The sequence below is a fragment of the Mobula birostris genome, chromosome 2 (assembly GCF_030028105.1).
Source record: "Mobula birostris isolate sMobBir1 chromosome 2, sMobBir1.hap1, whole genome shotgun sequence".
Lineage (NCBI taxonomy): Eukaryota > Metazoa > Chordata > Chondrichthyes > Myliobatiformes > Myliobatidae > Mobula > Mobula birostris.
Genome location: NC_092371.1, coordinates 127,782,006 through 127,809,083, shown reverse-complemented (window position 1 = coordinate 127,809,083; position 27,078 = coordinate 127,782,006). Strand labels below are relative to the sequence as shown.

At 40.6% G+C, this 27,078-nt stretch overlaps 1 protein-coding gene across 9 annotated transcripts in view; it reads right to left on the bottom strand.

The window, feature by feature from the left end:
* rsph9 (radial spoke head component 9) overlaps nucleotides 1–27,078 on the bottom strand; it is a 198,308-nt gene that overhangs the window by 19,567 nt on the left and 151,663 nt on the right. For 7 of the 9 annotated variants that reach the window (XM_072247724.1, XM_072247733.1, XM_072247715.1 and 4 more), the window contains 4 exons: nucleotides 25,347–25,506; nucleotides 22,795–22,924; nucleotides 18,237–18,383; nucleotides 13,471–13,568 (listed from right to left, as the gene is read on the bottom strand). In XM_072247724.1, coding sequence (XP_072103825.1) covers nucleotides 13,471–13,568; nucleotides 18,237–18,383; nucleotides 22,795–22,924; nucleotides 25,347–25,506 — 535 coding nt within the window. Of the gene's footprint in view, nucleotides 1–13,470; nucleotides 13,569–18,236; nucleotides 18,384–22,794; nucleotides 22,925–25,346; nucleotides 25,507–26,714; nucleotides 26,889–27,078 lie in introns of those variants that run through there. The other 2 variants (XM_072247748.1, XM_072247706.1) reach the window with 2 other exon arrangements.

The window sequence follows — 27,078 nt, the reverse complement described above, 5'->3', positions numbered from 1 at the left end:
CGCAGGGGTCCAGCGGTAGCTGGGAGGCATACAGCACATCTTTAAGAAAAAAGCCGAAATAAACAAGCTAATTAATTAGGTGCTGCCCGACACTTAACTGTTGGCCCAGATCAGTGCTGATTTCCGATAGTGTTGTCTCTGATCTGGGCCAACAATTACGTGTCGGCGGCACCTAATTAATTAGCATGTTTATTTTGACTTTTTTCTTAAAGATGTGCTGTGTGCGTCCCGGCTACTGTTGCATTTTCTGCGAATCGGTATCAGTCCATGGCCTGGGGGTTGGGGCGGTGGGACACTTGGGTGTCATCTCGTCGTCTCTTTCCATTAGAGCAGGCAGCTCATCTTCTTCTATCTCTGCCTGCCTCGATGTCAAAGGTCGAGGTTCGTCGTCTGCTGTGGCTGAGGTGGAAGGCTTGCTTGACTGCTGACCCTCATGCATTTTTCTATCACACGGTTCTTTAATAAGAACTCAAACCATCCTGCAACTATCTCCTAAACCGATGTACCCTTTCAAAATTAAAGTCGTACTTTATCATTACTCATTCGGTTTCGATTGTTATCCTTTTTTTCTTCCAATTGCATCAGCTCTTCATCTGTCAGTTCTTGGTGATGGGATGCCAAAACCTCTTCAACATCATGTTCGTCAGCTTCCACAAGCCAAACTCACGTTTTCCTTACTTCGTTCACCACGATCAAAATGCTTAATTATGTCTAGTTTTACAGTAAGTGTAACACCTTTACGAGCTCTTTCAGGCTTTTCTGATACCTTAGAACTCATCTTGCAAACGGCTGCTCACAGGCACGTGTTTCAGCAATGCTGGCGAGAATGCAGTTCCGAATCCGGGGGAGAGCGGCTGCTCGGGGTGCGCTCTGCCTTTTATCGCGCACTGATTTCTTCGCGCACTGATTTTTTATTGCGCGCTGTATTTTTTTTCGTAACAGTGAAAACACCTTCTGAAAGTGAAAACAGGGTACTAATGTAGGTCTTTCGTAACAGTGAGGTTTTGTAAAGCGAACGTTCGAAAAGCGGGGGACACCTGATATATGTGTATTGGTACCACACTATATGAAGGACATGATTAAGCTAGACAGGGTGCAGAAAAGATTCAAAGGGACTGGCGGACTTGAGTTATAAGGAGAGATTGGATAGGCTTAGTTTGTTTTCCCTTAAGTAAAGGAGACTATTAAGATTATTAGAGGCATAGATAGGGTATACAGAAAAACAAGAATATCGTCGCAAGAATCAGCCATCTGGCCCTTTAAGCCTGCCCAACTATTTAATATGATCATAACAGGTGTATGCTGGCCACTGTATCTCCATGGCAGGGGTGTACATAACTAGGCAGCATTGGCTTAAGGTGAGAAAGGGGAAGTTTAAATGAGATCTGAAGGGTAAATCTTCTCCACATGAAGGGTAGCTGGTATCTGAAATGAAGTACCAGATGAGCTGGTGGTGGTAGCAGGAACAGCAGCAATATTTAAGAGGCATCTGCACAGGGCATAGAGGGACATGGAACAGATGCAGGCTACTGAGATTAGAATACTGTCGATGTTTTACCTTGGAGAGATTACCATCTTGGAGGTCCTGCTGTTCAGTCCCTTTCCTAACTCCCTAGCTCACAGCGCAGGATCATTTCCCACTTTCTACCTGTGGCATTGGTGCTAACCTGCTGCTCACCCTCCCTCCCTCTTATGAGAATATTCTGAGTCTCTCGGAGACATGCTTGACCCTAGCACCTGGGAGGCAACACACCATCCTGGCGTCTCTTTCGCGGCCATAGGAGAAGAGGGCACAGCCTCAGGATAGAGGGGCACCCTTTCTAAACAGAGATGCAGAGAAATTTCTTCAGCCAAAGGGTGTTGAATTTGTGGAAGCCACGTCGTTGGGTGTATTTAAGGCAGAGATTGATAGGTTCTTGATTGGACCATGTCATCAAAGGTTACGGGGAGAAGGTGGGAACTGGGGCTAAGGAGGAGATAGGAAAAAAGGATCAGCCATGATTGAATGGCTGAGCAGACTCGATGGGCCAGATGCCCTAATTCTGCTCCTATGTCTTAGGTCTTAATTAAGTAGTATTTTAGATGAGCACTTGAAATGATATTGCATAGAAAAGCTATGGGTCGAGTGATGGTAATGAAATTAGCAGATAGATACAATGGGTGGCATAGGCATAGTCAATTGAAGGACTTAATACACTTTGTCAGAACTGGGAAAAAGAGAAAGAAGTAGTTTTTAAGTTAAAAGAGGTTTGCATTTTTCTGTTCTTTTGTATTTTCTCCATCTAGCTGTCATTGTTAACTTATCAAATGGATAGCTTCATCTATGACTGTACCAGTCATAGTATCATACAGCATGGAAACACATTGTTCGGCCAACAAGTCCATGCTGACCATTGCGCCAGTCCCAGTTGCCAAGGTTTGTGTCAGATCCCTCTAAACCTTTCCAGTACCTTTTAATTGTTATTAATATATATAGAAACATAAAAAAACTACAGCACAATACAGGCCCTTTGGCCCACAATGCTGTGCAGAACATGTACTTACTTTAGAAATTACCTAAGGTTACCCCTAGCCCTCTATTTTTCTAAACTCCATGTACCTATCCAGGAGTCTCTTAAAAGACCCTATCGTATCCACCTCCACCACCATCGCTGGCAGCCCATTCGACGCACTCACCACTCTGCGTAAAAAAAACCTACCCCTGACATCTCTGTACCTTCTTCCAAGCACCTTAAAACTGTGCCCTCTCGTGCTAGCCATTTCAGCCCTGGGAAAAAGCCTCTGACTATCCACATGATCAATGCCTGTCATCAACTTATATACCTCTATCAGGTCACCTCTCATCCTCCACTGCTCCAAGGAGAAAAGGCCAGGTTCACACAACCTATTCTCGAAAGGCATGCTCCCCAATCCAGGCAACATCCTTGTAAATCTCCTCTACACCCTTTCTATAATTTCCACATCCTTCCTGTAGTGAAGTGACCAGAATAGGTGACCAGAACTGAGCACAGTACTGCAACTGGGGTCCAATCAGGGTCTTATATAGCTGTAACATTACCTCTTAAACTTAATCCCATGGTTGATGAAGGCCAAGGCACCATATGCCTTCTTAACCACAGAGTCAACCTGCGCAGCAGCTTTGAGTATCCTATGGACTCGGACCCCAAGATCCCTCTGATTCTCCACACTGCCAAGAGCCTTACCATTAATACTATATTCTGCCATCATATTTGACCTACCAAAATGAACCACCTCACACTTATTTGGTTTGAACTCCATCTACCACATCTCAGCCCAGTTTTGCATCCTATTGATGTCCCGCTGTAACCTCTGACAGCCCTCCACACTATCCACAACACCCCGAATCTTGGTGTCATCAGCAAATTTACTAACCCAGCCCTTCACTTCCTCATCCTCATAAAAATCACAAACAGAAGGAGTCCCAGAGCAGGTCCCTGAGGCACACCACTGGTCACCAATCTGCATGCAGAATATGACCCGTCTACAACCACTCTTTACCTTATGTGGGTAATTCTGGATCCACAAAGCAAGGTCCCTTTACTTCCTCAATAAGCCTTGCATGGGGTACCTTATCAAATGCCTTGCTGAAATCCATATACACTACATCTACTGCTCTACATTCATCAACGTGTTTCTTCACATATTCAAGAAATTCAATCAGGCTCATAAGGCATGACCTGCCTTTGACAAAGCCATGCTGACTATTCTTAATCATATTATGCCTCTCCAAATGTTCATAAATCCTGCCTCTCAGGATCTTTTTCATCAACTTATCAAACACTGAAGTAACACTCACCGGTCTATAATCTCCTGGACTAGCCCCATTCCCCTTCTTGAACAAAGGAACAACATCTGCAACCCTCCAATCCTCTGGAACTTCCCCTTTCCCCATGAAGATCATTGCCAAAGGCTCAGGAATCTCCTCCCTTGCCTCTCATAGTAGGCTGCATTACATCTCGTCCGGTCCCGGAGACTTATCCAACTTGATGCTTTCCAAAAGCTCCAGCACATCCTCTTTCTTAATATCTATATGCTCAAGCTTTTCAATCTGCTGTAAGTCATCCCTACAATCGCCAAGATCCTTTTCCTGAAGCAAAGTATTCATTAAGTACCTCAGCTATCTCCTCCGGTTCCATACACACTTTTCCACTGTCACACTTGATTGGTCCTATTCTCTCACGTCTTATCCTCTTGCTCTTCACATACTTGCAGAACGCCTTGGGGTTTTCTTTAATCCTGCTCGCCAAGGCTTTCTCATGACCCCTTCTGGCTCTCCTAATTTTATTCTTAAGCACCTTCCTGCTAGCCTTATAATCTTCTAGATCTCTATCATTACCTAATTTTTTGAACCTTTCATAACCTTTTCTTTTGTTCTTGACTAGATTTTCAACAGCTTTTGTACACCACAGTTCCTGTACCCTACCATCCTTTCCCTGTCTCATTGGAACATACCTATGCAGAACGCCACACAAACATCCCCTGAATATTTGCCACATTTCTGCCGTACATTTCCCTGAGAACATCTGTTACCAATTTACGCTTCCAAGTTCCTGCCTGATAGCCTCGTATTTCCCCTTACTCCAAATAAATGCTTTCCTGACTCTCCAATGCTATGGTAAAGGAAATAGAATTGTGATCACTATCTCCAAAATGCTCTTCCACTGAGAGACCTGATACCTGACCAGGTTCATTTCCCAATACCAGATCAAGTACTGTACAGCCTCTCCTCTTGTAGGCTTATCTGCATATTGTGTCAGGAAACCTTCCCGAACACACCTAACAAACTCCACCCCATCTAAACCCCTCACTCTAGGGAGATGCCAATCAATATTTGGGAAATTATGATCTCCCACCATGACAACCCTGTTATTATTACACCTTTCCAGGATCTGTTTCCCTATCTACTCTTTGATATCCCTGTTACTATTGGGTGGTCTATAAAAAGCACCCAGTAGAGTTATTGACCCCTTCCTGTCTCTAACTTCCAGTAGACAAACCCTCTATGACTTCTGTGACACTATCTCTGATAAGCAGTACCACACGCCCAACTCTTTTGCCTTCCTCCCTGTCCTACCTGCCCAGTCACTTCTCCTTGCAGCCTATTCCGTATATTGACTATTCTCTGGATGAAAAAGTTTCCCCTCAGTTTCCTATTAAATCGTCCCCCAAACATATACACCTTATAATAACCCTGCGGTTCTTGATTCACCAGCTCTGGGAAATAGTGTACACATTCAACCTATCAATGACCCTCAAAATTTTATACTCCTCTATAAGTTCACACTCATTTTTTTTTACACTCCAATTCTCACTCAACCTCTCTCCATAACTAAGTCTTCTGAGTTCTGGCAACGCCCTCTAAAATCTCCTATGCACTCTTTCCAGCTTAAGCGTTTTTCCTACAATATGTATTACTTCAGCACTTGCTGATGGCAGTATTCTAGGCCCAACTATCTTGAGGGCACATCAATGACCTGTCTTTAAATTCAAAGTTAAGCTTATTATTATATGCACAAGAACATGTCTGCACAGGTGCGATGAAAACTTGCAGCAGCATCACAGGCACCTGACATCACAAGAAATATATAAACATAAATTGTACACAACTTTTGCAAGAAAACACTGAACAAAAAAAAATTAGTTTTAGTTCCAGTGTTGTTAAACTATACTGATTAGAGTTTTGTTGATTTGTTGAAGTTCAGAATGAACCTGGTAGTAAGGGTTCCTCCATCATAAAGTCAGGGAACATATTACATAGAAAAAAAAAAGCATAGGAGTATGAAGCTACACATGTTGAGGACCTCAGCAAGTCAGGCAGCGTCTATGGAAAAGAGTAGACAGTCGACATTTCGGGCTGAGACCCTTCTTCAGGACTCACAGGAATGTGTCTTTCAGCCCCAATGCCAATAGAAATATGGTCTTTTATCACTCATTTCCCTACTTCACTTTTTTTTGTAGTGATGTTTGATGATGTTCAGTTTTGTTCGAACATTAACTCCTCAGCAAATGAAGCAACCCATGCCTACATGTAGCAAGAACAGGTTTTATTTACATCACTAACTTGCTGGGCAATGACCATTTCCAATCAGAAAGGGTCTCACCATCTATCCTAACCATTCCACGGCATTATCACTGCATTTGAATTCCCCACATGAATATTCAGGGCAATCACCAGTGTCCAGAAGCTCAACCAGCTAAATAAATATCATGGTTACCATGGCAGGTTAGGGTTAGGGTTTGGTTTGCTACAGTGAGTGACTTGCATTTTCAATTCCCTTGAACTCCCATTCACAAGATACAAATTACGAGGACAATTGAATTGTCTCCACCTCGCCTGAATGACTGCATCTGGAACAATTTCAAGATGCTCAACATCAACCTGGAAAAAGCATCCCATTAATTACCCAAGTATTCATTCCCTCCACCACTAATACATAGTGGCTATAGTGTATAGCATTCACAAAATGCACTGCAGTTACTCATCAAAGCTACTCTGACAACAGCTGCCCATAGCTATGACCTTTACAATGCAGGTTCCATTCCAAGATCCCTCCTTGCTGACTTTGGAAATATATCAACAGTCTTTCATTGCTGCTGGGTCTAAAGGCTGAAGCTCCCTCCCCAACGGCACTGTGGGAGCAACTTCAGCAGAAGAACAACAGAGTTTCAAGAAGGTGAATCAGCCCTACCTTCTCCAGAGCATTTAGAGACATGCAATAAATGCTGACAATACCTGCAATGCCCAGGTCCTAAGAATGAGGTTAAAAGTTTTAAACAGTTGGGAGAAACTGTAATATAAGTAAAAGCCTGGAACACCCAGAAACAGCTTGCAGTTGATCAGCCAGAGAAATCTGGGATACCAGTTATTAAATAGTCTGTGAAATAAGAAATTGTTTTGGAAACATTTCCTAACAACCTGAGCTTAAAGTTGCGAAAGCAAAATAGTGTAGATGCTCAAAGTTTGAAAATGAAAATAAGAACACCGAAAATACTCAGCAGGTAAGATAGGTGTCAGAATGCAATTAAAATGTTTGAACATAATAAAAGGAATCTACAGCTGAAGTGAAGAAATTTTTATTGACAGGGTAAACACACACACTAGCAAGTGTTGAAAATAAGGACATTAGATATAAGGGAGGCTTCAACCTGTTTCTCTCTCCACAAATGCCTGGTTTAGCATTTTCTATTTTTAAGGATTTTGAGGAATAGAAACAGAAAGTTTCAACAAGAGAATAATGGAACTGTGGGATAGGTGATCAAGATGAATCACTGAAGCAACATGTGGCTCCAAAGACTATAAATTTCTCATAACGTAACAAGTAAGAGACTCCTTCGGGTTTAGCACTTGGACTTAAAATAGCAGAGAATTAAACATACCAGAGTCTGCAATGAAACAAAAATCAATGGTGCAATGCCTTCTATCAGCTTGATCCAGTAGGATGAAGATGACATGAGCAAAGGGAATACTTCAGAGCAGAGCTTAAGTTACTGCAGTGACAGAAGGAGGAAACATTGAAAAAACATCTGCTTGCTCCTATCAATCACAAAGATCCAGAATTTGAGTAATTGGGGAACATTCCTCTCCAAACCCACCAGCAATGAAAAAATAAACACACACTTGCCTTCTTGGTATTCACAATGGCCACCCTAGCTCTGCCTACCAATCCTTTTATGGGAGTGATCCCGTGAAATTACACGTTTTGCTTTTTAAATAATATATCCAGCAAGCATTACTTACAATCCCCTAAAAAGAGCTGGATAAACTGTGCTTCTTTTGACTGATATAAAAATCCTACAAATGCAAGGCCTGTGTGTGCTCCCAGAGGGAGACAGTACATAATGTGCCAAAGTTCAGTCGGCAGCTCCCCTGACATTTGACTGTGAACAGTTCCATTATGACTGGGTTATCTCCTGAGTAACAAAGCTGAGAATGGAGCAAAACTGTATTCAATGATTAATGAGTTCCTGTGATTTGAACTGACAATTCATGTGATTCCTGTCAGTGAATTAAAGTAAATCACTTCCACTGTCAATGACAACCCCATATATGCATCCCACAGGAATGCTCTCCTTTTAGAGTAAAAAAAAGGAAATAAAATTTGAAATTGTGCTATGACAAGAGGATTTGCAAAAAATGTTGATTTCCATTGTTTTCGCTTTGATAAATATAAACATTACAGAAAAGTGGAAGATGCAAATAAAAAGCAATAATCTTCTCCTCCCATAAATGCTGGTTGACCCACTAAGTTCACCCAGCAGATTATTTGTTGCTCCAGATTCTAGCTTCTACAGTTTTTCATGGCTCCTCTGCAAATAAAGAGAACTGGAAATGTGCTAATGAACAAAACATAAGTTGTGCTGTCTTCTTTTGTAGGTATCTCCTGCTTCAACAACAATGTTCATTTATGCAACACCTTCAATGTATTATAACTAACATACAATTTGAATGTTAGAGAGGAGTGAATTGGTAGTACCTCAGCTTTTGGCCATTGGGAACAAAATTGATTAACCAAGGGGACGCTGTGTGCTGATTAATGGAAATATGGTACACACCTCCTTCACCAGACTGTCCATACAACCTGAGGTCTTCTTAATTCACAGGATGGACCTTATGACATCCTCAGGCAAAATTAGAGGTAGAGAACACACAGAAAATGTTGGAGGAACTCAGCAGTTTCGGGCCGAAACGTCAACTGTACTCTTTTCCTAGATGCTGTCTGGCCTGCTGAGTTTCTCCAGCATTTTGTGTGTTGCTCGGATTTCCAGCATCTGTGGACTTTCTCTTGTTTGTGAATAGAGATAGAGAGGTCTCTTCTATATCAGCTCTTTTTGGTGCTCAGACATGACTGTTCTGGTGACAATCTAGTTGTTCCCAAACTGGATACCATGGAGGAACTGGGAGATTCTTTCCCTACTGAAGTCGAGGAATGCAGCATTCAAATCAGGTGACCTTGACCTTTAGAAGAAATCGAGATACTCGCTTCCATAAAGCAATGAAGGTGCCAACACCAGTCCATAATGGAGGCCCAGGCCAGCCGTCAGTTGTGGTTGGGCTTACTTACTATAATGGGTTACTAAACAAAGTCAGGCAATATCACCAACAACAGCACATCCATTGTCAATTACCTTAACACATTCTATGCGCATTTTGAACAGAGGGGGATCGGTATGTCATCACCCACCCTGAGAGCCTCCAATGCACCTAAACCCACAGTCATCATTGTGGACATAGATCAGCCTTTTGGAGAATGAAGCTGCGGAAAGCATATGGCTTGAATGATGTCCCTGGCATGTCCTTACATCCTGTTCTTGCTCAATCTGAGGTTCCCACCTGATTTACGAAGTCCACTATCATCTCAGTACCAAAGAAGAACAAGGTAACATGCCTTAATGACAACACCAAATGGCTCTGACATCTGCTGTCATGAAGTGTTTTGAGAGGATGGTCTTGGCACCCATTAATTCCAGCCTCTGAGATAACCTTGACCCACTGCAATTTGTTATTGCCAAAAGAGCTCTCCCTTCTCTAGCCCTAAACTCCTCTCTCGATCATTTAGATAGTAAAAACACCTATGGTAAACTATTACTTATTGACTACAGCTCCAACTTTAATACTATCATTCAAAGCAAATCCATGGCCAAGCTCCAAGACGTAACACACGACACTTTACAGCCCAATCCTTGACTTCCTGACCAACAGACTGTAAGCGGTATGAATTGTCAGCAATATCCTGGCCACCATTATCCTTGGCACTGGTGCTCCAAAAGGTTGTGTCCTTAGCTCCCTGTACACTCATGACTGCGTAGCCAGATTCTGCTCTAATCTATCTACATGTCTGCAGATGATACCACTGTAGTGGGTCTTACCACAAATAACAATGATTCAGAGTACAGGAAGTAGACAGAAGCTTAGTAAACCAGCCTTCCTTTCATGGACTCTGTCTACACCTCTTGTTGCCTCAGTAAAGCAACCAGCATAATCAGATACTATCTATCCCAGACATTCTCTCTTCTCCCCTTTCCAACCAGGCAGAAGGTACAAAAGACAAAGTACATGCCACCAGGCTCCAGAACCACTTCTATTCTGCTGTCATAAGACTACTGAATGGCTCCTTAGTAAGAATAGATGGACTATGGATTTCACAATCTACATTGTTATGACCTTACATCTTATTGTCTACATCCTCTGTAGCTGTTATACTTTATTCTGCATTTTGTTATTAACTTACTTGGTACTACCTCAGTCCACTGTGTAGTGAACTGGTCTATACGAACAGTGCAAGACAAGCTTTTCACTATACCTGTACACTAGTACATGTGACAATAATAAACCAATTCCAATTGAGGGTGAATGGACCAATGAGATTCCTCTACTATGAACTCACATGGACATGGGCCGAATAGTATATTGTGTTAGAAGGTTCCCGGTTCTGTCCCATTCCGGAGCCAAGAAGATGGAAATCTGGCCTTTTAGAAGTTTAATATAGAAGGATATGGGTGACTTCTAAAAAAAATCCACAGGGTGGTAATCAGTTGGAAGGGTGATGGAAATAAGAGTTAATCAGGCCTCTGAAAAGGGGAGTAGGATATTGGAGAGCTACAAAGATATAGTGGGAAAATGAAATGATGGGATGAATTATTACTAAAGCTGTCTCTAAAGAGGTGCACACTAGTTGGTTTAAAGATAGATAAGTCCCCTGGTCCTGATGGAATGCATCCCAGGCGACTGAAAGAAATGGCAGAACTTATAGTAGAGGCATTTGTGATAACTTACCAAAATTCCCTGGGTTCTGAGCAGGACCCAACAGACTGGAAGATAGTGAATGTCACCCTACTGCTTAAAAAAAAAGGATGTAGGCAAAAGGCAAATAACTATAGGCTAGTTGGCTTAATGTCTGTAGTCAGAAAATGCTTGAAGCTATCACTTAGGAAGAAATATCATGACGTCTGGATAGAAATGGTTCCATTATGCAGATATAGCTTGTATTCATGAAGGTCCTGTTAGACAAACTTGAGTTTTTTTATGATGTATAATGAGCACAGTAGATAAGAGAGGATCAGGTGGATTTTCAAAAGGCATTCAATAAAGCACAACATAAAAGACTTATTCATTAAGGATGCATTTAATTGGGGGTAACATATTAGCACGGATAAAGGATTGGTTAACCATTAGAAAGCCGAGAGTTGAGATAAATGAGGGTTTCTCTGGTTGGCAATCAGTGATGAGCAGGGTACCACAGGGGTTGGGGCAGGTCCTGCAATTGTTCACAATATACATTAATAACCTAAATGAGGGGACTGAGTTTAGCATATCTGATGCCACTAAATTGAGTGGAAAAGACGCCATGGATGAGAGCTTGCAGAGAGATATAGATAGTTTAAGTGACTAGGCAAGGGTCCACCGATGAAAAATAATGCTGGTAAATGTGAGAACATAGAAACATAGAAAATAAGTGCAGGAGTAGGCCATTCGGCCCTTTGAGCCTGCACCGCCATTCAGTATGATCATGGCTGATCATCCAACTCAGAACCCTGTACCAGCCTTCCCCCATACACCCTGATCCCTTTAGCCACAAGGGCCATATCTAACTCCCTCTTAAATATAGCCAATGAACTGGCCTCAACTGTTTCCTGTGGCAGAGAATTCCACAGATTCACCACTCTCTGTGTGAAGAAGTTTTTCCTCATCTCGGTCCTAAAAGGCTTCCCCTCTATCCTCAAACTGTGACCCCTCGTTCTGGACTTCCCCAACATCGGAAACAATCTTCCTGCATCTAGCCTGTCCAATCCCTTTAGGATTTTATATGTTTCAATAAGAGCCCCCCTCAATCTTCTAAACTCCAACGAGTATAAGCCTAGTCGATCCAGTCTTTTGTCATACGAAAGTCCTGCCATCCCAGGAATCAACTTGGTGAACCTTCTTTGTACTCCCTCTATGGCAAGGATGTCTTTCCTCAGATTAGGGGACCAAAACTGCACACAATATGTCCACTTTGGAAGGAAAAATAACAGATCAGATTATTATTTAAATTGTGAACGATTGCAGCATGCTGTTGTGAAGAGGGACATGGGAGTACTTGGGCATGAAATACAAAAGGTTATCAAGTGCAACAGGTTACCAAAGGTTATCAAGTGCAACAGGTTACCAAGGCGGCAAATAAAATATCAGCCTTTATTACTAGAAGGATGGAGGGAGATCATGATACTGTGTACAAGGTACTGGTGAAGCCAGACCTCAAGTTCAAGTTTAATTGTCATTCAACCATACACATGAATACAGCCAAATGAAACAAAACTGGGTGCAAGGTGAAAAACACAGGACCAACAGTCACACACAGCACATATAGCACATATAATGGTGATAGCAGAAAAACAGTTACAAAAATAAAGTAATATAAAAAATAAAATAGCCCAGGGGCTCCCAACCATTTTTATGCCATGGACCAATACCATTATCCAAGGAGTCAATGAATCCCAGGTTAGGGACCCATGATATAGTTCAAGTCCCTGATTCTTATGGCCTGTAAACTGATAATACATGGATGTCCTGGAGCCATGCTTCTGCAAGAACAAGTCCTCAGCAGCCCCCATCTTAGGCACGTGCAGTCACAAATGGACGCAATCCAGTTGTCTTCCATCAACTGACCACTAGAGGGCAGCATTTGTGGGCGGGTCCAACCCCCAACACAGCCCGGAATCCAGTGGCATACAGCCAGCTCCGGCATCTCTTTCCTTGGCAGTTGCAACAGACGACCCCGAAGCGTTAAGGCCTGATCCATGCGACACAGAGGCCATGCAACTCCCCCGGCAATTGGTCTCGTCAATGAATCAGACTCATGGTATTCTACATTACCACTGCGCAACAAGGTCCTGTGATTGCAATAAGATTTATTTGTTGGACTGCACACTGCCTCTGATGCCATCTTCCCTGTGTGGCTGAAGCAGGCTGCAATATAATTTGCAACAAGTCCTGCTCCACTGCTGTCACTGCTAGTTGGTTACATCTCCACTATTTGATGTTTTTAATATCCAGCAGTGTCTTGCCATCGTAAAATAGACATTTATATATATTATGTGGATTCTGATTAATTGGAGCACATCGAGACTAGCATATTTTAGCCCAATTAAGTAGCTGCCCCAATTAGCCGAAGTTCCATGGAAGTAGTTAAACAGGTATAAAAAAGACAAACTGCTATTTAACTGAGTAAAAAATTATGTATTTAAATGAAATACAGAACAAATTAAAACACTACCAATACCACTGCAGTACCATAAAACAGTGTATTAGTTCCTAATAGTTATCAATGAAGGATTACATCTGCATCGTGTTCTTTTGACTGTAAGCGAACAAAATCGGCATATACACCTAGTGCAGATAAAAGACTGCCTTCGAAAAATGCTGTCGACAATTGCATCCCCCAAATCTTCATTCAATATAATTGTCGATACCTGTAAATCCTTCGTAGTTTCTAACTTGTTGAAGTAGTGAAATTGTTTCATTTTCATTCCTGGCCATTTCTGGCATCTCCAAGCCCGAATGCTTGAAACTGTGGTAAGCAAAACAGTTCTGAATTGTCTTACAGGTTATTTCCCACCAACCAATGGTGACAAAAATTGTTGCTTTTTGAAGATGAACACATGCCTGATGCTATTTAAAAACTGTTTGCTCAAGCACAGTGTAGTATCTAATGACCACGCAACTGCATGCAACTGACGCTAGTTACAAACCGTTCAGTAACAGTTTCCTGTCCTAATTAAGTGGTATTGTGTCCCAAATAAATGAAGGGAATCCCAGCTATATTCTCGATTAGTTTTTGTTCTTTAAGAGTTGTACCAAGTAAGTGGCTGCCCCGCTTAACTGGTGGCCCAATTAACCAGAATCCACAGTACACATACAGTATATACACACAGCTTGGGGCAGTGGGGTGGTGTCCATGCCAACATCTATTTCTCACTCATTATTATGCGATCTTACTGTTCTTAAATTGACTGCTACATTTCCTGTGCTAGGACAACGTCTGGTCTTCTAAAGCACTTACTTTGTCAACGGCAAATTTATTAATCCACCATTCCACTTCCTCAACCAAATCATTTATAAGACTCACAGAGAGTGAAGTCTCAGAACAGGTCCCTGCAGAACACTACTAGTCACTAATCTCCAGGCTGAATACGCTCCATGTGCTACCACACTCTGCCTTCTGTGGGCAAGCCAATTCTGAATCCACTCTGCCAAGTTCCCATGGATCCATGTCTCATGACTTTCTGGATGAGCCTTCCATTGGAACCTTGTCAAATGCTTTACTAAAATCTATATGCACCACAACTTCCACTCAATCTTCATTAATTTGTTTTGGCACTTCCTTGAAAAATTCAATCGGGCTCGTGAGGCATTGCATGCCTCTCATAAAGCCACATTAACCATTACTACTAAGACTATGCTTCTCCAAATGCTAGTAAATCCTGTAGCTAAAACTCCTCTCAATTAATTTGCCCACGACTGACGTAAGACTCACTAGTCTACAATGCCTAAGATTATCCCTATTAACTTTCTTGAACAAAGGAACAACATTTATCATTCTCTGGTACAACTTCTGCGGCCAGTAGGGACACAAATATTATTGCCAACACCCCAGCAATTGCTTCCCTTGCTTTCCATAGCAACCTGGGTATATCCCGTTGGTCCTGGAGATTTATCTATCCTGTTTTTCAAAAGCTTTAAAACTTCCTTTTTCTTAACCTCAACATGATCCAGCACATTAGGCTATTCTGCGCTGACCTCACATTTGTCAAAGTCCCTCTTGCTAGTGAACACCGAAGCAAAGTATGCATTAATATCTCCACTACCTCCTCCAACTTCAGGCATGTTTCACCCTTTGTCTCCGAATGGACCCACCTTCACTATAGTCATTTTTCCATTCTTAACATACGTGTAGAATACCTTAAGGTTTTCCTTAATCCTACATGCCAAGGCCTTCTCCTGTCCCCTCCTAGCTCTCCTAAATCCAAAAGTCCTTTCCTGGCTACCTTATAACTCTCAAGAGCCCTGTCTTTTGCTGTCTAAACCTTAAGTATGCTTCCTTCGTCCTACTGACTAAAGGCTCCACCTCGCATCAACAATGGTTCTATCACTTTACCATCCTTTCCCTGTCTCAATGGAACAAGCCTATTCAGAATGCCATGAAAGTACTTCCTAAACATCCTCCACATTTCTGCTTTATATGTGATCTCCCACACACAAAGCCATGCTGATCATCTCTAATCTTATCCCTTAGCACCCCATATAGTAACTTAACTACCACAGATGTTCAGCCTTCTGGTCTATAGTTCCCAGGTTTTTCTTTGTAGACCTTCTCAAATATAGGTAGTGTTAGACCTCCTTCAGTCAGCTAGAATCTTGACTTCAAAGGAGAACAGAATTGAATAAATAGTTGAGGCGCAAAAACTTTTAAGAAAGAAAGCAGAGAAGTATGATCAATTGTGTAGTTCAGAGAGCCAGCATGGGGATGATGACTTAAAAAGACTGATTTTTATGCTGCACTAGGGGAAGAGGTGGTTGCAATGGTAGCTGCCAGTCAGGAATTCCCATTTCAAAAACATTGAAACATCATAAGCGCATCAAGATCCCAAAACACCTGAAAGAACAATGTTCCTTGTGCAGCCAGCTTTTGCAGCAGTTACAGCCTGGGGCTTTATATATGAAGCATTAAACTGACACAATTTCCTACCCAAACTTTGGCTCCAGCCTCCTGTACTGTTACAATGTAAGCTCGAGGAACAGTATCTTATTATCCCTCCTGTCACTTTACAGCTTGCAAGACTCAAAATTAGACTCTCTAACTTTAGATAACTTGCTCTTTCTTTCTGTTGTGTTGACACTGGCCATTTCTACCTGCCTTCCCCATCCTTTTTTTTCCACATTTGTATAATCCATCCTTAGACCAGACCATACATCACCCATACCAGAACATTAGCAACAAAATACACAGGCAAGGGACCTTAACTAACCCTTCATGGTTACATTATTCCACCTCATCAGAGAAATTTCTCATATACCATCCATTGCCCTCCTCTGTATTCTCTGCTATTGAGACAGAGCTGCCTTTCCTTCTCAGTTCTGATGGCAGATCTTGACCTGAAACATTCATCTGTTCTCTTTCTACTGATGCTCCCTAATCCACTGCGTCTTCCCAGCATTTTGATTTTACATTTCAAGCATTTGCAGTAAAAAAAATCATTAAATTGATTGCTTTCTTTGATAACCTTGACTGATCCGTGGCATTAGTAATTTTGCTGGCAGATATTCTAGCAATTGGGCTTTGGAGCCCTCTTCCGCAGCACTTCCAGCATTACGGTTGACAGCAAACTTCCAGCTAGCCCATCAGTCAATGTTGCTGGGTTAAATTAGGCAACTTAGCTGTTAAATTAAAAGGCAAATAGCATAATGACCTTTATTGCTAGGGAGTTGGCATTTAAAAATAGAGTTCTATTGTTACAATTGAACAGGGAGTTGGTGAGACCACACCTGGGGTACCGTGTCCTGTTTTGCTCGCTTTATTTAATAAATGATATAATAGCACTGGAGATAATCCAGAACAGTTTCACTTGGCTAGTTCTGGGATGAGACAGTTGTCCAATCGCAAATGGCTAAAAGGGTGAGACCTGCATTCTTTGTCACTTAGAAGAGGAATGATCTTATTGAGATTCTAACAGGGGATTACAATAGAGGTGCTGAGATGTTTCCATTAGTGGGAGAGTCTCTACAAGGAGACATTCTTACAAGATAACATGGTTATTTGAAACTGAGGTGCATGGGAATTTCTTCTTGCAGAAGGGCAGTCAAGTTTATTGTCACATGTTGGAAGTATTGTGAAAAACTTGCAGCAGCGTTACAGGGACATCCTGTTCTTTTCCTTTGGAATTCTCTACCACAGAGGGCTATGAAGCATGCTTAATCCGATACCTATAGTAAAGGTAGATATTTTTTGAGAAATTGGTGAGTTAAGAGCAATGTGGAACTGGCACAGGAGATGTGTTGAGGCCCGGGAAAGATTTGCCTTGATCAGAAAGAATGGTGAAACAGGCTTGACTGGACAAGTGGCCCTAGCAGAGATATTTAAAACATCCTTAGCGACAGGAAAAGTACCAAAGGATTGGAGGGTAGCCAATGTTGTTCTGGTATTTAAAAAAAGCTCTAAACATATAAGCTGGCAAGCCTGACATTAGTGGGAAAGTTATTGGAAAAGATGTAAAGCTGGTAAATGGTTCTGGCAAGCTTGAGTTATAAGGAAAGAATGAGTAGGCTGGGGTTGTTTTCCCTGTAGGATAGGATGCTGAGGGGAGATGTAATAGAAGCATATAAAATCACACAAGGCATAGATAAGGTGAATAGTCTGGGTCTTTTCTGAGGGTAGGTGAGTCTAATACTAGACAGCATAGGTTTAAGGTGAGAAGGGACTTAAGGGGCAACTTTTTTTTTTGGCACAGAGGTTGGTGAGTATATGGAATGAGTTGCCAAAGGAAATGGTAGAGGCATGTACAATTACAAGGTTTAAAGGACATTTAGACTGGTACGTGGATAGGATAAGTTTAGGGAGATATGGCCAAAATCAGGTATTGGGAACTAGGTCTGGCAGACACCTTGATTGACATTTTCAAGTTGGTAAGAAAGGCCTATTTCCATGCTGTATGACGCCAAATAGAAACTTCACACTAGCCCAGCATTCCAGTGGAGATGCCCTAACCTGCATAATCTTTACCTGTCCTATTAATTTCTGTAATTAAGTCACATGAGAACATATCAAAGAGCAGCAGGGCAAGCCATCTGGCCCATTATGTCTGATTTCCCATTAAGTAAGCTGGCTGGTGGCATAGTGGCATCAGCGCCGGACTTTGGAGCGAAGGCTCCCGAGTTCGAATCCAGCCACTCCCTTGCACGCTTTCCATCCGTGCTGGGTTGAGCGTCGAGCTAGCAACTCAGCCTGGTAAAAATAAGAAAGCCTGCTAAGAAAACGCCATCATGACGGCGTCCCGATGACTCCACTTGGAGCTATGGGTTTTCTTCCTCTTCTTCCCATTAAGTAAAGTCATAGCTGTTCCTTTGTCTCAGCACCACTTTCCTAAATTAATCCCATAACCCCTCCATTTAAGAGATCAATGATAATCTATGCTCACCATTTAATCCCCATAGCCACTGAACTCTGCAAATGGTGACCTACCTTTTAATTCGTCATCTTCAAGAGAATTGAGAAAATCAATAGATTCTTCCAAATTGGCCTGCCACAGCAATGACTTCTTCTTCAGCACAGCTGGTTTAGTAAAGTGAAGGTAGGACTTCAGCTTCCCGGCTTCAGTCACTGGTAAACCTGGGATCAAATACAGTTGGGAGACAACCATCAAACCAAGGTGACGGATCCAACAAGTTGCTCCTCCAATAAATAGGCATTATATGACAGAAAATGGACCTTGAAATTTTGTAAAAGCCTTTCACACCTTCCAGATATACAGGCAATGAATCATATTTTGAAGGACAGTGACTGCTATAATGGTAACAAGCTGCACAAACCAAATTGCAATGAAATAAATAAGCAAATAATAGAAATACAAAAAAACTGCAAAAGGTGGAAATAGAGAAACAAAATAAACAGAAAATGCTGGAAATACTCAGTAAATTAATCAGCATCTGTTGAGAGAGAATCAATACCATATGACTGTTTTCTGAGAAAATAGACAGGAGGTTGCTTAATCAAAAGATAGTGCCTCTCTCAGTGTAGCATTCATTCAGGTACCTGTACTGGGGCATTATACGACCATAAGGTATAGGAACAGAATTAGACCATTTGGGCCATCAAGTCTGCTCCATCATTTCATTATGCTTGATCCATTTTTCCTCTCAGCCCCAATCTTCTGCCTTCTTCCTGTATCCCTTCATGCACTGACAATCAAGAATCTATCAACCTCTGCCTTAAATATACATAAAGACTTGGCCTCCACAGCTGCCTGTGGCAACGAATTTCACAGATTCACGACTCTCTGGCTCAAGAAATTCCTCCACATCTCCATTCTAAAAGGACGCTCCTCTATTTTGAGGTTGAGTCCTCTGGTCTTAGGCTCTCCCACCATAAGAAACATCCTCTTCACATCCACTCTATCAAGGCCTTTCACCATTCAATAGGTTTCCATTATGTCACCACTTATTCTTCTAAATTCCAGTGAATACAGGTCCAGAGCAATCAAACACTCTTCATACGACAAGCCATTTAATTCTGGAATCATTTTTTGAACCTCTTTTGAATCCTCACTCGTTTCAGCACACCTTTTCTAAGGAGCCCAAAACAGCCTCCGAGTGAGGCTTCACCAGTGCTTTATAAAGTCTCATCACTACATGCTTGCTTTTATAGTCTAATCCTCTTGAAATGAATGCTAGCATTGCATATGTCTTCCTTGCCCCAGACGCAACCTACAAATTAACCTTTAGGGAATTCTGCACAAGAACTCCCAAATCCCTTTGTATTTTCATTCCATTTAGAAAATAGTCAACCCTTTCATTTCTTCTACCAAAGTGCATGACAATACACTTCCTGACATTGTATTACATCGGCACTTCTTTGCCTATTCTCCTAATCTAAGTCCCCTGCTTCCTCAAAACTACCTGCCCCTCTACCTATCTGCATATCAGCAGCAAACTTTGCAACAAAGCCATCAATTCCATCATCTAAATCATTGGCATGTAAACAATAATTGATTCCAACACAGACCTTTGTGGAACACCACTAGTCACTGGCAGCTAGCCAGAAAAGGCTCCCTTCATCCCCACTCTTTGCCTCCTGTCAATCAGCCACTGCTTTATCCATGCTAGATTCTTTCCTGTAATATTTGCAGCTTGTAGTTTGTTATGCAGCCTCAAGTGTGGCACCTTGTTAAAGGCCTTCTGAAAATCCGAGTACACATCAATTGATTTTCCTTTGTCTATTCTGCTTGTTATGTCTTCAATGAATTCCAACAGATTGGTCAGGCAAAATTTTCCCTTGAGGAAACCAGGCTGACTATGGTCTATTTTATCATGTGCCTCCAAGTACCCTGAAACCACATCCTTAACAATCGACTCCAACATCTTCCCTACCACTGAGGCCGGACTAACCGACTAACTGGCCTATAGTTTCTTTTTTTCTGCCTTTCTCCCTTCTTGAAGAGTGGAGTGACATTTGCTATTTTCCAGTCTTCCAGAATCATTCCAGAATCTAGTGTTTCTTGAAAGATCATTACTAATGCCTCCACAATCTCTTCAGCCACCTCTTTAGAACCCTGGGGTGTAGTCCATCTGGTCCAGATGACTTAACCACCTTCAGACCTTTTGGTACCTCAAGAACTTTCTTTCTAGTAATGTTAAGTTCACAAACTTTATGCCCCTGACACCTGGAACATCTACCATACTGCTAATGTTTTCCATAGAGAAGACTGATGCAAAATACTTATTCAGTTCATCCACCATTTCCTTGTCCCCATTACTACCTCTCCAGCATCGCTTTCCAGTGGTTCGATATCCACTCTTGCCTCTCTTTTACACTTTATGTATCAGAAGGAACTTTTGGTATCCTCTTTAATATTATTGGCTTCCTTACTTTTGTATTCTATCTCTACCTTCTTAATTACTTTTTTAGTTGTCTTCTGTTAGTATTTGAAAGCTTCCCAATCCTCTAACTTTCCACTAATTTTTGTTCTATTATATGCTCTCTCTTTGGTTTTTATGTTGGCTTTGGCTCCTCTTGTTAATCATGGTTGTGTTGCCCTGCCTTTAAGACATTTCTTCCTCTTTAGGATGTATATATCCTGTGCCTTCTGAACTGCTACCAGAAATTCCAGCCATTGCTGCTCCACCGTCATCCCTGCCAGTGTTCTTCTCCCAATCAATTCCGGCCAACTCCTCTCTCATCCGTCTGTAATTTCCTTTACTCCACTGTAATACTAATACAACTGACTTTAGCTTCCCCTTCTCAGATTTCAGGGTGAATTTGATCATATGATGATCACTTGCCCCTAAGTGTTCTTTCATCTTAAGCTCGCTAATCAATTCCAGTTCATTGCACAACAGCCAATCCAGAATGGCTGATCCTTAGAATACCTTATCAGAGCTAAGGGTTCAGGCCTTGAGTTGGACTTGAAACCCCAACTTTGTTACTCACTTAGCCAATGCTGATAGGTAAACATGCCACAGCCTTAAAAGTCTGGTTGTACTGTATAGTGTCCAGAATGGATACACTGAAAAGTATTCACTAAATACTTGAAAAAGTATTCAGCCCCCACAACTATATTGAAGTAGAATTTTTGACCTAATCTACAAAACATTGTGTGTCATGTCAAACCAAAAGAAAAATTTTAAACCTGTCAACAATTTACTAAAAATTAAAAATCAAAATTGTGAGGCTGAAAATGTATTCATCCCCTTTGTAATTACTAAACTAATTTTACTCAGTTGCAACAAATTAACTTACCAACTCACCCAGTTTGTTGGTGTAGAAAATTGGAGCATCTCCTGTTTTCAATAAATTCATAAGAATAAATACACTCTCTCTGTAAGGTCCAATGGTATGGTAGAATTTCAACAGACCAAGCCAAAATGAAGACAAAAGAGCATTCAAAACAAATCAGAGAAATTATAATAGAGACGCACAAATCTGAGGAAGGGTACAAGACTATATCAAAGCCACTCAACGTAACTCAGATCTCAGTACAGTCCATCATGAAAAAGTGGAAACAATATGAAACCACAGCCACACTGTCTAGGTCAGGCCACTTAGTTGTCACAAAAGAATGGCTCTTATAAGGGAGGCCACTATGGTGCCAACAGTCACTCTAGGTGAGCGGCCAAAGTCTGAGGCTACAAATGGATTTGAAGTTCATGGCTCCACAATCTCTAAAGCCTTGCAGAACAGGGATATTTATGGAAGAGTGGCAAGGAAGAAGCCCTGGCTAAAAAAAAACAACCTATCCTTATTCGTAACGTCTTTGTAAAGCACCACTTAGAAGATAATGTAAAGATGTGGAAGCAAGTCTTGTGGTCAGATGAGACTAAAGTACTGAGCAAATGGAGGGTGAATACTTTCGAGATACTGACATTTCAGTTTTTGAATTTTTTTAGGCCTTAATGCTTCATAATTTCTTTGAGCTCTGCTGTGAAAAAAGGAGCATGTGGTTAACAAATACAAAATCTCAGTCAATTTGATCAACATCTCCAGTTGTAATACCTATTTACGTGAACAAAGGGTTGAGGACTGAATACCTTTAAAAGGCACAGTAAGTAATTTACTAGGACTGAAATTTTCTGGATAATTTGCATCACTCCTTGTGCAGAAGTCACTAAATCAAACTAATGATAAGTCTGCATGAGTGGTTTTAGTTTGTTTAATCATGTACTGCAGAGTCAGGAGAATAGAGGGAAAATCCAAGGCAATGCTAACATGACATCAGGAGATCTAAATTCAAACACGATTGGAGTACTGTTAATAACTCTAGTTATGAGAGAAATGGTATTCAGTTACTGGAGACATTGTAGAAAGAAGCCAGCAAGATAACACCCAAATGAGTATACTTTCTCACTTGCTGAGTGATTCAACATTCGCTGTTTTTGCCTGTGGATGGTAATGAAGTTTTAATTGTCTTGAATCAACCTGTGTTGCAAAGATTTGTGATTTAGAGGCTCAATAATAGTTATTATTAAATTATGGAGTGTTTTTCTTTGTTCTACCAAGTGAAGCCTCAACATAAAAGAGTCTTTACCTTCAAAGCTCCTGTTCATGTGGACCTCACCTCGAGGAGTCATAATAAATGCACCCCTGGGAATGATTGCAGCTTCTCTGTTTATTAGCTCAATTGTGGATGTCAAGCGTTCTTCTTCCTTCATCTTGAACTTGAACAAAAAATTTAGGTACTGTATAATTTCAAAGTTCCAAATCAACAACTATAATTTTAACCTGACCTTAACTTGTCCTTACTGAGCTGTGCTGATCTTCAACAACTAGCACAATCTTCATTCTCATTTCCCAGTCTGTCCCCTCCGAGCCTACCTCTTAAGCCATGTGTCATAGCTTGAAGTACACCAATTGATTCTGAGAAGGTGCAGAAGAGTTTGACTAACACTGGAGAGTTCAATTGTGTGAACAGACCGGAGAAGTTGGGGTTTTCCTCCTTGGGAAAGTGATTTAAAGTATTTAACATAATGAAAAGTATTACAAAGAGTATCGAGGACCTGTTCCCATTGGCAGCAGAACTAAGGGGCATAGAATTATGATGATGATTGACAAAAGGACCGAGTGGGATAAGAAGAAAAACTTTATTGCATTTGAGTGCCTAGAATTTGAAATATATTTCTGGAGAGTTGAAGAGGGAAATTGCAGCATAAAAGATAAAGAAAAATAATCACAAGGTTATGAGGATTTGGTAGTAAAGAGGGACCAACCAAATTGCTTTTGCACAAACCAAGATGAATTGAATGTGCCAGTGGCTTCACTGTATGCTATATAACCTTTCAATGATTTTATGAGGCAGAAGATCACACAGTTTTGGACATCCCTTACCTATAGCCTAAGCAGCTGAGCTGCCAAACTTAGACTACTTTCCCAAAAAGATCTGTTGCGAATGTTTAGTTAAATTTTATTTGTTACATGTTCCACTCAGCCCGACTACAGAGACATATGTTGTTAACCTTACACTTTACTAAATGTTTTAAGTCATTTATAAATTCAGGAACTGAGCCCTGTACATTCAACTGTAAGTTAATTCAAAAAAAATCAGAGTTATCCTAGTATATATCTCTGGCGAATGTCATTGCACACTTCGTTTAATTTGTAAAACAACTATTTACTGCTACTCAGTTTCCTGTTTCTTAGGCAATGATATACCCTTGTTGATACTGTCTCTCCTTTTCCATGACTTCAATCTCAATGACACCAATTATATTGCACTCTTCATTTTGTCTTTTTTTTAAAAAGTCCATTTATTGTACATTGCATCAGCTATACTTCCTGCGTCAAAATAAAATTTTAAAAAGTCTGCAGTTCTGAAATAAATGCAAAATCAATACTGGAAGCACACAGCAGGTCAGGTAACATCTGTAGAAAGAGAAGCAGAGTTAATTTTTCAGACGGCAGACTCTTCCTCTGAACTTCTGACGACCTCAGTGACCCCCTCCCCCATTTCATTATCAAAAAACTATTATTCATTCACACTAATCTAATTAAAAAGATAATAAATAGAAGCAGGAGTGGGCTACTTGGACCATCAGGCCTACTTCACCTTTACAATGATCATGGTTGATCATCCATTTCAGAGCCTGTTCATTGTTCAATCAGTTTTGTTCACTAATTTGTAATTCTAATTTTCCAGGCTAGATCCATTTGTAACTCATGGAAATTCTTCTTCTTCTAGTTGACAAATTTTACCCTTGAGTAATCCATATCCCTTTTCCATAGCTATTCTAACTTCTATGATAATACGATCATTATTTCCCAAATGTGCCACCACTGATACTCTCTCCGGTTGGTCCATCTCACTTCCCAAAACCAATTTACAACATATACCAATGTACAGTAAAAAAAAATGTCTCCTTCCTTATTCCACTAGAATCTTTGAGTTCTCAGAAATACTTCTGGACATTTCAAAAGTTCCTCCTCCTCACTGACACTAATATTATTATTACTCCAATCTACATTAGTCTTGTTAAAGCTGCCCATTATCATCACCCTTATGGCTTTTCACCTCTGTTACTTCCTGTAAAATTGTCTTTAATTGCTTTTACTCTTTAGTGGCCAAGAAAATACATTCAGTAATGTAATCAGATCTCTGTTGCATATGCACTCCAGTCATATAGATTCTGTACTGATTGTTACAGAATCTTCTCTCTTAGCATTGCAGTATTCTCCTTATGCCAGCCAACCTTCTTAAATTTCCTGAACATCTGGCATCCATGAACATTTAGTAATTTCTATTAAAAAAACAGGTCTCTGGTTGTTGTCACAACATCACAATCACCTATAACTCTTCAACCTTATTTAACATACATTATACATTTACATATAAGCATCATAAACCTATCCTATCCTTTCTTGTGCCCTTCATTACCCAATTCACTCTATATCTGTACTACCTCTTGCACTTGAGATCCCTCTCTCAAACATTTGTGCAGCATTTTTCTGCTTTTCAGTGCTAAATTCGAGCCTTCATGTCCTTGGCAAGTAAATCTGTGGCATCCTCTGCCACTGTTATCCTTAGTGCCTTTACTTTTCAGCAATTTCCATCGATTATAAACATTTGTTTCTGGTCAGAAGTCTTACATCAATGTCCTGATCAGTCTGTTCTTCATTGACCTTCTTAACTACTGTTTTCTCGTATTCATGAGAAGGGTCACCCATGAAGCGACCTTTAATGAGCATGGATCTCACTATCATTTCATCTGTGGCTGGGGGAAGTAGCTTCCAGTCCATGCAGTTAAAACTGTAAAAAAAAAACAAAACAGTCAACAGATGTTATTTTAATCGTATTGTGGAGGAGGGTCACTAACTAAGAGCAACGTTACTGAAGAAGTAGTGAATTTGTGGTATTTATTGACACAGACGCCTGTGGAAGCCGAGCTATTTGGTATTTTTAAAATGGAGGTTAATAGGTTCTTAATTAGTATGGGTGTTAAAGGTTATGGGGAGAAGGAGAATGCGATTGAGAGATAAAATAAATCAGTCATGCTCAAATGGTGGAGCTGACTTGATGGGCTGAAAAGTCTAATTCTATGTCTTACAGTTTTATGGACAAGGCAGATCTCACAAAGAAGGCTGCATTCAAAATACTTTTACTGTGTTTATATAGGTGATAAGAGACCTGCTACATATTTACAGGATTCACAATATTCCATGTTAGAATTGCATACCCTTGTATAGCAATCCATCATCTCCCTTCTCCACCAATCACTGCCATTCTGAATCTTTGCCCTGGGCAATACAATCCCACTGCTAGGAAATTTCTTCAAATTTATCATTTATAAGACAAGCATGCACTAAACACAGAAAAACAGTAAATTGCTAAAATCAATTAATTGCATTATCTGTATACTTTGGATAAGATTAGGGGCTAGATTAGCCTTATTAAAAGCTTTAAAAATAACCACAAAAATAGTACCAAATAATTCTAAAAAATGGTAAAATATCAAATGAACACAGGAATTTTATATGAGGCTACAATTTTACAAATAAAAATAACATTTTCAATAAGATCTATCTACACTCCAGAGTGGGACAGTATGCAAGATTTTGAAACAGTACAAGTAAAAACACTGAGTGTTGCTTTCTTATTAAATCACTGGAGTCTCATATTATGCATAATAGTCAAAATTAATGTGAAGTTTTCAAGCATGGATAGAAGCTGAGGATTGTTGGTGAAAGGGAAAAAGCAGACAAGGCATGATGGCAGGAGCCAAGAATGAGGTGGTGGTGTATAGAATAGGGAGGAGGAGCCTATGTAAAAAAAAGGGGACAATTAATTCAGAATAAACAGAAAGAAGAAAGAAGAGCGAGGGCTGATGGTAGGTCTCATCTGGATCTATCAGTCTCTCCTTAGTCTGCCTCCAGCATATCCTTAGGTTGTGTTGGTTGTTAACGCAAATGACACATTTTACTGTATATGTGATAAAAAAATCTGAATCAATTTTATACCTTTTTGATAAACTTCCACCTCTTATAAACAATCCTCTTTTTGGCGTAATGTAATAATCTGATTTTGCACTTCCACTGCATCACAGACCTGCAAATGATACAGAACTCTGGAATGACGTAGAATGGTAGCAAACAGAGTGAACATAGGCATACTGGTGAATTGGGCAATCACAGATTAGATTTAATGCGGAGCAATGTGAAATATCTCCTATTGGAAGAAAGAACGCAACAGGAAATAAGTAAATAGGATAATTTTAAAGCAGGCAGGGCAAATTGAAAAGTCTGTTTATGAACAAAGTATCTGGAATCATGGCTCAGTAAGTCTTCCTGACAGTGCATTGGGCTTTGTCAAGATTGTACAATG